We start from the raw sequence: 8,923 nt of genomic DNA on the forward strand, positions 1-8,923 counted from the left end.
TTTCCTTTTCCTTGTAAAGTGTGCTTACATTTAAAATTATTGTTTACCTATTTACCTACGAATAAAAATAAGTTATTATTACATACATACATAAACAGCCTATTACGTCCCATTGCTGGGCACAGGCCTCCCCTTAATCAACCGGAGGTTTATTCGTAGTTATTTACCCAATACCGACGACAGACAGCCACGTGCAATCGCTAATGCAGCCCCCGCGGCACAGAAAACGCGCCGACGCGCGTGCTTTGAATATGTACGCAGATACTTAAACGTCGTGCAGCTATTGGCCGAAGCCCTCGATATAATTCGCACCGCGCGGTTGGTTTATCGCGGAGACTGCACCAATAACTGCCAATATTAACGAATTCAAACAATCTTTGTTATGGTATCTAACTCTTTGGTGGCTGATGTTGTCTATTGATTGATTAAGTTTGAAAGAGAATATGTATACCTGTAATTCAATTATGTATCATGAAAAATTTAATACTAAAAAACATATTCAATTTTTCTCCGGAATTATTCCAGAAGAACCTAAATAAAATCCGAAAAGCATGTCTAAAATATACAGAAAAACAGTTTCATGGAGGCCCATGGGCCTACTATCATTTGTTTTGACATATTTTCGTAAAAATCATAAATTATTTTCTTTGTTTTCGTAAGTTGAATCACTTGTTATAATTATTTAATGTGCAGCATGCATGGCTACATGGTACCTATGGTGTGGTAGGGTAGGCTAATCTCTACAGTGCTGTGTGGTGTGAGTGAAGTCCCTTAGTATGAATGCACAGACTCATTACCAGCATACCTTTATCCCAATTTTGATCCCTAATGATGCACTCCGCACTTACGGCTATTTTTGATACAAGGATATAAGATGGAAACCGTGTTAACCCTGTTCGGAGAACGCGCGACTTACATCGTAGTCTCCGTGGTTCGAATGCCAGCTCGGTCTGTAAACCACTGAATTCGACTTCAAGATAATTGATATCAGTGGTTTGCAGGATTTGTGCTCGGTTAATGGCAATACGCTCGCCGCTTATTACATGGGATTTGACTTATCTAAACATAACTGGCGAGGAGTGAGTGTACTAATACACTTCTATCTATCCCTTCGGGGATAAAGGTAAAAGATGGTTAAAACAATCGATAAGATGTGTCTAATTTAATACTTATGTGTATCATACATTTATAAGTAAGAGACCCTAAAATTGCACCCGTGTCGTGGCAAGGTTGCGTAAACAATGACCTTCACGTGATGTCTGTAGCGGGTATTATGGTGCCTGACGCTCGTGGGTCGTGCCATGGGGAGCTTGGTACGACGAAGCCCTTACAGACTTGAACTACACATTTGATTTCCATATATTAAACTACGGCGCAGTTGCATTTATTTATATAAACATGCATGAAGAGCTCGGTGGCGCAGCGGTACACGCGCTCGGTCTGTGATTGTTGAAGTTAAGCAACTTTCGTAAAGGCCGGTCATAGGATGGGTGACCACAAAGAAAAAAAAGTTTTCATCTCGAGCTCCTCCGTGCTTCGGATGGCACGTTAAGCCGTTGGTCCCGGCTGCATTAGCAGTCGTTAATAACCATCAATCCGCACTGGGCCCGCGCCCCAGCAGTGCGGACGTTAGTGGGCTGATGATGATGATGATACATGCATAGAAAAAAACTGAAGTACGTGTTCAGATCTGTTTAAGGGGAAGAGTAGGAGAAAGGGATGAGCAGCTTAGCTTACTATCTCCGTGGATAACTCATCACATCACTCATTTAAGAGCCACGCTCTTGTCGGTGTAGCGTTCTCCATGCTACTTTTTAGGGAAAAATAGGGCAGTGGTTTTCCTCGCCTTCCGTCCCGCAGTACTCTGTCTGGCGCGACTGGGATGGCGCCCAGAGTAGTATATTTCAAAGCCGTACTAGGACTCCTGTCCTCCGCCTCTGAATAGTATTGACAGTTACTGCTGCTGTTGCCTGTACCTACTTAGAATATTTTTTTAAATTCAGACGACATAAAACAGAGGAATATAAATCTTCGCTAAATGTGTACGTGGCGTACTTTTCCTAGCTATGGATTTATCAGTGTACCTACGTAGGTAACAAGGTGTGCCAAGCAAAACCTTCTCGAAGGTCGGGGCGTCATTGCTTTGTTTACATCCCTGCCATGCTACACTTCCCGTGCTTACGCTTCGGTCGGTCCTCACTCTAGTCGCTCGACTTATGGGGAAATCTGATAGAAAGTACGTTTCTATGTTTAATGAAGTCTTTATTTTTTATGCGTGCTTAGTTTTTTAGAAATATACACTATTTGATGTCCGGTTAATATATCGAAAACCGCATTTTTTCTATAACGTTGTAAACTTTTGTGTTTAAATGACATATGTTTTCTGATTGTAGAATTAAGTCTGATGCTATCAACGCCTTGAGAAAAAAATATGAAGCTTTCCTCGAACAGGACAGGAAGCGGAAAGAAAGAAATGAGTACATCTTGGGTATATTGGACAAAATGCGCTCCTGTAAAGCCGTGGTGCCGCATAAGGTATAATAATATTATTTCTAAATACACAGCATGTTTGTGGTAGTCTGCTGTACCGTAATTTTTTAACAAGATATGCTTTTGTAATCAATGTGTACACATTATAATTATTTTTTTTATGCATGACTACTTAGGCATGCATGTTACACAAAGTTCAAAACGTTCTATTTCTTATTAGGTATGTAATTTGTCGACAATCACTAATATTATATCCAAAAAAACTGTTTCAGTTCAATCCGCCCGGGGATTGTCCAGTATCAACAAAGAACCTCGTTCCAACACAAGATACACTCTCAAGTCAAGGTGCCATTTACCCGCGCCGACCCCACGACCCCGCCATGAACACAACTTCCAGAATTACAGCCGAAAATAGTATTATAGCTGAATTACTCAATAAATACATACTTATCCCTAAACGACATTGCAAGTATGAAGAGAGTCCTTTTTATGATGTTAAGGCTGTCGAACTACAGACTAATATCCAGGACAATACAGACTGGAAAAGTAAATACGAAATTTTAAATCAGTTAAAACAAAACGAAAAGGAAGAATTAGAACCACAAAAAGATATTCCTAGTGTTCAATCTGACATAAACGCTATTTCAGAAGAACTAAACACAAAAGCTCATATAAATATACCCACGAGGGCACACACGCAGCCGCCTATTGAATATGGACAAGATCTGCCCGAAAAAGACACCTCTGGTTCACGACAAGAAATAAAAAAGAAAAATGTCGTAGTGGCCCCCAGAAAAGTTCAACAAAGTGAACAGTTGATCGGCAACAAACAGTTCTATCACACAGATACAGACTTAAGGTACTCCCATGATTTGCCTTTAGGCAAAGGAAGTGTAACTGAACTGATACCAAAACACAGCGTTCCCGTAAAACCGCTTGATGAACAAAACATTGACGCTACAAATGTAGATTCAGGACAGCTAGAATTTGATCAACCAGTTACAGAACCTAACAAGACGACTACATATGAGAAAAATGATAAAGTGGAGTTTTTTGCCGCAAATACTACGGACCCAACAGTAGTGCCACAATCGCAAGTACTTGAACATGTAACGCCAAGTGGTAATTATACTGACGACGTTGAGTATCCAGTGGACGTAATAAATGTTGAACAATTTACACCCAACAACGATGTTATATTAAAAGACGGTGTCAACGTTAACCCCGAAGGCTATGGAATGGATCAAAGTCACTTTAAGCAATTTTCGGAGACTGTTGCAACTCCACAAGCCCGTACTGAACAACAATATAGTAACGAAACAGAACAACAACAATATAGTAACGAACAAGAACAACACCCATATGGCATCGAACAACTACAATATAGCAACGAACAACATCAATATAGCAATGAACAACAAATACAATATAGTACAGAACAACAACAATATGAAAATCCAGAAGCCAGCAACATAAATCAGCAAATTGATGAAACAACAGTCCCATTTGCAGAGCACGTTGATGATCCAAGTAATCCCACAGTTGATGAATTTGAAGCTGAACAGACACAATTCTATCAGGAACCTGTGGAGGGAGATGTGACCTATGATGAACAAGGAGCTAACATGTACGATACACAAAACAAGAACTATCAACAAAATGGTCAATATTATTATGAGGCACCGCACGAAGAAGCTCCCTCCGAAATTAATGAGCACGAAGAGACAAGTCAGGAATACGATCCGGCGTATGCACAACAATATTTGAATATGCAAGGAGGCGAATATGAACAACAGCAAGAAATTGAGCAATCTGACCAACAATACACGCAGCAAGAAGGATACGAACCGGCACCAGTGGCGTACGATCAGCAATATCAGGAGCAGCCACAAGGTTATGAACAATACAATCAAGAATACTACGATCAACAACAATACCAGCAAGAAAATTATGAAGCTGTACAACAGATTGAACAACAACTAAACAACGAAGAGAATTACTCTGTTGTACAAAACGAAGTAACTGACAGTGAACAACAGGAGGTGGCGGAAGCCGTAAACCAAGACCAACCAGAGCAAGCGATAACTAGCGATGTATCTACAATAAGAGCAAATTGATAGTTCAGTTTGTTAGTTCACTGACGTGCACAGATATCTTGTTCCAGATTGACCCTTTCTCTGTGGCGCAATGAAATCAAAAACTTCATTATACCATGGGTGAACTATCTCGTTCGGTAAAACGCTCTGTACATACAGTGGGCAAATTATCTCGTCTGTGAAAGATATAACTAATCATCATCAAAATTATGATTCTTTACATCTATTACAGACAATTCGAGCCTGCACTAATGTCAATATGTTATGGAAGGATTAGTTATTTCGCCCATCGTGTGTAAGAAATTTCGTCCACCACAGTAAGAGTTCAAATCACAATTATTTGGCACAACACTAGTAATTCTAAGATGCATACCTATTTGCTGCTATGTAAATGATTTCATGACCACAATTCATTTATTGTGTGATTATTTCATTGCCATTGTAAATTTAACTGATATCAATAAGTAAAAAATAATAATTTAAAATCCCCCACCCTATAAATATAATTCCCTAAAAGAAATGAAATATCAAATGATAAATAAAACCACATTCATATCAGAATTCAGACCATCTATTCTGGACCTACAATGGAGATACAGACACGCACACACACACACTCACATACACACAGGAGACTTCTTCTTTATGTTGCATTGGGGGTTAATAAAGTTATTAAATTAAATTCTGGTTTTAATGAAATATCATTAATAAATAAATTAGAAAATACTAAAAGGCTCATTTTCAATTTAATATATTGTTTAAAAAAACTAATTTGATTAGACCTACATTCACTGACTTTATCTTATCTGTCTATTCTGGTAAGGGCATTTTCTCAAGTACTTCAGCTTGTTCTGGGATGAGAGCTTGTTTAGGTTTCTTCCAGTGGAACTCTTCCCATGGGAGTCGTTCTAGCCCAGTTGCCCAGTGGTGGATTCGACATCTCACATTCACCTTCTCAGTTTTGTTTATCTGTAAAGTGAAATTATCTGATTAGAAATAGTAGTAGCTATAATCCTGTCTCTATTTAATGTGGTGGCAAGAAGTGTAAAGACAAATCAGTTCTATTTTTTAAATGGTTTTGTTAGCTTAAATGTCTGACTATTCTATTCTTGTCAAATGAATTAAAATAACAACTTGTATATTGAAATTTGGGAAAAAACCTTACATTACAATAACAAAAAGATTATTTTTAACACTTACTGTCACAGTCACATAGAACTCTTTATCTTGCAAGGAAAGGTCTGGTCCAGTAATTTTCACTGGTGGCAATTCTATTGCATAGTCGGGAACTATGAATCCTGCCTTGCGGAAAGACGTAGCAACATGCCAGGGTTCCAATGTCCAAGGTTGTAATTTATTCATCGTTATTTGGAGTACTAGTCGGGATAGGCAGTTCATTGTCTGAAAGTTAAGAAAGAGCTATAGTAAATATAAGATAAAAATGAGAGTGCATCTGGCAACTTACATGCCCTAAACCAAGTAAGCTAAAAGCACGTGAAATATTCAGTCCTTTGTTCATCACAGAAGTTGAACTTTTATTTGGTAAAAATATATTTATGACTAAAAATTATATTACCCTCTGTACATAAGGAGAACTGAACTTCACTTCAACCTTAGGTTTTTCTTCATCAACTTTATATTTAAGTAGATTTTCAGGATTAGCATACACTGCAAGACCAGGCAGTAGTAAGTCACGGTAGGCTGTATTAGGTCGTACTGTGAGAATATCACCAGGATTGCCAACACCTGAAATAAATGTAACGGGTAGCTATAAAGTAAATGAATATATTTTTTTAGTTGAGAACTAAATTTGTATGTACTCACATCAGCTTTTAAGTTGGTACTTATATCTACAAACTTTATTTTCTCTACAAAAATATATTACAATTGGCTGTAATGCTGGAAGCACGATAGGTAGTCAACAAAAGCTTCGAGCTCATAGGTAGGTATGTAGATAACTTACCATCAACAAATTGCGTAAGTATGACTTTTAAGTCTGGTTGTTTCAGCACATTGGTGTCTTGTACTAAATCGTAAATAAAGTGCCTCGCACGAAACTTTGAAGGTCTGCCGCCCTTCTTGGCAAGTGGCGGAGGACATTTCCGTTTTAGAATGAATGTGTTCTGTAATGGAAGACATTATTTTTATAGGATTTTTGGGTTTGGTGGTGAAACTGAGAATACACTTCTCATCAAAAAAATCGAAACACCTTGCAAGTTTACGTTTTGTCAGGATTATCAGAAAAATGTGTACATTTAGGAATAAATGTTAAATGTCGTTTAATAGTGAGTAATATGAGCTTATCAAATCTTAATGTTAATGTTCTAAATTTAAAAGAATTTTTCATAGGTTTCGTATTTTGTTAATTGAGTCATTTTTATTCCGTATGGAGTATAAAGGAAATGGATAAAACAACACACGTAAATGAAAAAAAAAGCTAAAAAACGTTTATTTAATAACTTGTATTCCCTCCCCGAGCTCTAATTACTGCTTCCATACGGTTCTTCATCGATCGGATGAGAGTCACGATCACATGCGGTGGTATATTGTCCCATTCCTCTTGGATTGCATCTTGCAGCTGGCTAAGTGTTTCTGGGGCAGGATCTCTTGCTCGAATTCGTCTCTTTAATTCATCCCACAGATGTTCAATGGGATTCATGTCCAGGCTTCTTGCTGGCCATTCCATAATAGAGATATCGACTTCGTTAAGATAATCTCGTACGACGCCCGCGGTGTGAGCCCTAGCATTGTCGTGCATGAATATGAAGCCGTTGCCAATAAAATGTGCATAGGGCATCACATGAGGCTCGAGACACTCTTCGACGTACCGATGACAGTTTAGTGCAGGCAGACGTGGCCCAGACACGAAAGCAAGCTCTGTCTTACCGTCGGCGCTGATTCCTCCCCAAACCGTCCACGAACCGCCACCATAGCTGACCTTTTCTTCAATGCAGCATTGTGCATAGCGTTCTTCGTTTCTTCTGTAGACCTTGTTCCTTCCGTCGTTACCATACAGCATAATTTTACACTCATCAGAAAAGAGAACTTTGCTCCACTGTAGGTGTGACCAATTTAGGTGCTCACGTGCAAAGTTAAGGCGCGCTCTTCGATGGTCTGCAGTTAATTTCGGCCCATTTGCTGGCTTATGCGGTACCAGTCCACGATCCTTCAACCTTCTTCTAATTGTAGAGTCACTTACAGCCACCCTTCGTACAACACGAAGCCGCTGCTGCAGTTGAAAAGCGTTAAGGCGTCGATTTCTTAAAGAAGTTGTTACAATAAATCGATCATCTCGCTCAGAAGTGACCCGATTCCTGCCAGATCCTGAACGGCGCGTGAACAAACCAGTCTCCCGATAACGTTTATAGACTCTATGAACAGATGACAGGCTTAGATGCAGTCTTGCAGCCACAACACGCTGACTAAGGCCAGAATCCAGCAATGCCACAACTTGGGCGGCTTCTGTGGGCGAAGTATCCATACGTTTTAGAAAAAAAACCTTTTTTCAGACGTCCCAAAGTCACAGTATTGAAATAAAAAACAAAAAGTTTAAGGATAGGCGCCAATTTTTAGTTTTTAAACGCTAAATGTACTCCAACCCTAAACACACATTTGTCTCAAAACAGTGATTCATTTCGTTTATAAGATAAACAAATGAAATTCTAATTTTGAATTTAGAATTTTCGCTTATTACTGTAATGGCCAAACTGCCAGCTATACATTTATGTATTTTTTTTTCATCGTATGAATTCTTTTTTGTGTTAAATTCGGACAGAAACAATGAAAACGGAAGTGTTTCGATTTTTTTGATGAGAAGTGTATTTGTATATTTTTTTACAAAATATATTACCCGTGTTTGTTGACTAAATATATCAGGCACAGTTACAGACGCTTTAGTTAGGAGCGAACGTATTCCGAGCATAGTAACTACTGCTATTTATCTGGATGTAATTATTAAACAACATACGATAAAACTAATTGATAATTTTAGGTTATGTTGCGGATTTCGATGACAGTTTTCTTTTTAATTGACTTCAAAAAAAAAAGGTATTCTTTTTTGATGTCCATAGAGCAACACGGACCTCTTTGTTGATGTCTAAACAAAACTTATTGTATGTCTATGCTTTTACTAATTTATAAAAATCGGGCCGTGAATAGGCTCCTGAAAAAAAAGTTCAAAGTGGTACCATGATCACATTATGAACCATAAACAAAGCAAGAGTTGCGAGTTTCTTTCGAGTATTTTCGAACTAACATTGTGTATCTCTTTCTTTCATTATGGGGTAAAAAGAGTAATACGCATAGTTAATTAAGAAATAACACGGACAGCGAGCGAG

At 38.4% G+C, this 8,923-nt stretch overlaps 2 protein-coding genes across 2 annotated transcripts; one reads left to right on the plus strand and one right to left on the minus strand.

Annotated features, from left to right (window-relative positions):
- Window positions 1-2,116: 2,116 nt before the first annotated feature.
- On the plus strand, window positions 2,117-5,239 carry LOC126374920 (uncharacterized). The gene is made up of 3 exons (XM_050021695.1): window positions 2,117-2,236; window positions 2,394-2,535; window positions 2,763-5,239. The coding sequence occupies exons 1-3, from the start codon at window positions 2,217-2,219 to the stop codon at window positions 4,605-4,607; spliced, it is 2,007 nt and encodes a 668-aa protein (XP_049877652.1). The 5' UTR covers window positions 2,117-2,216; the 3' UTR covers window positions 4,608-5,239.
- A 74-nt stretch (window positions 5,240-5,313) lies between these two features.
- On the minus strand, window positions 5,314-8,622 carry LOC126374929 (39S ribosomal protein L9, mitochondrial). The gene is made up of 5 exons (XM_050021713.1): window positions 8,437-8,622; window positions 6,550-6,709; window positions 6,163-6,332; window positions 5,787-5,987; window positions 5,314-5,555 (listed from the first exon to the last, which is right to left on the minus strand). Exons 1-5 carry the CDS (start codon window positions 8,506-8,508, stop codon window positions 5,397-5,399), a joined length of 762 nt encoding a protein of 253 aa, XP_049877670.1. The 5' UTR covers window positions 8,509-8,622; the 3' UTR covers window positions 5,314-5,396.
- Window positions 8,623-8,923: the final 301 nt, after the last annotated feature.

Source organism: Pectinophora gossypiella, chromosome 18, assembly GCF_024362695.1.
Source record: "Pectinophora gossypiella chromosome 18, ilPecGoss1.1, whole genome shotgun sequence".
Lineage (NCBI taxonomy): Eukaryota > Metazoa > Arthropoda > Insecta > Lepidoptera > Gelechiidae > Pectinophora > Pectinophora gossypiella.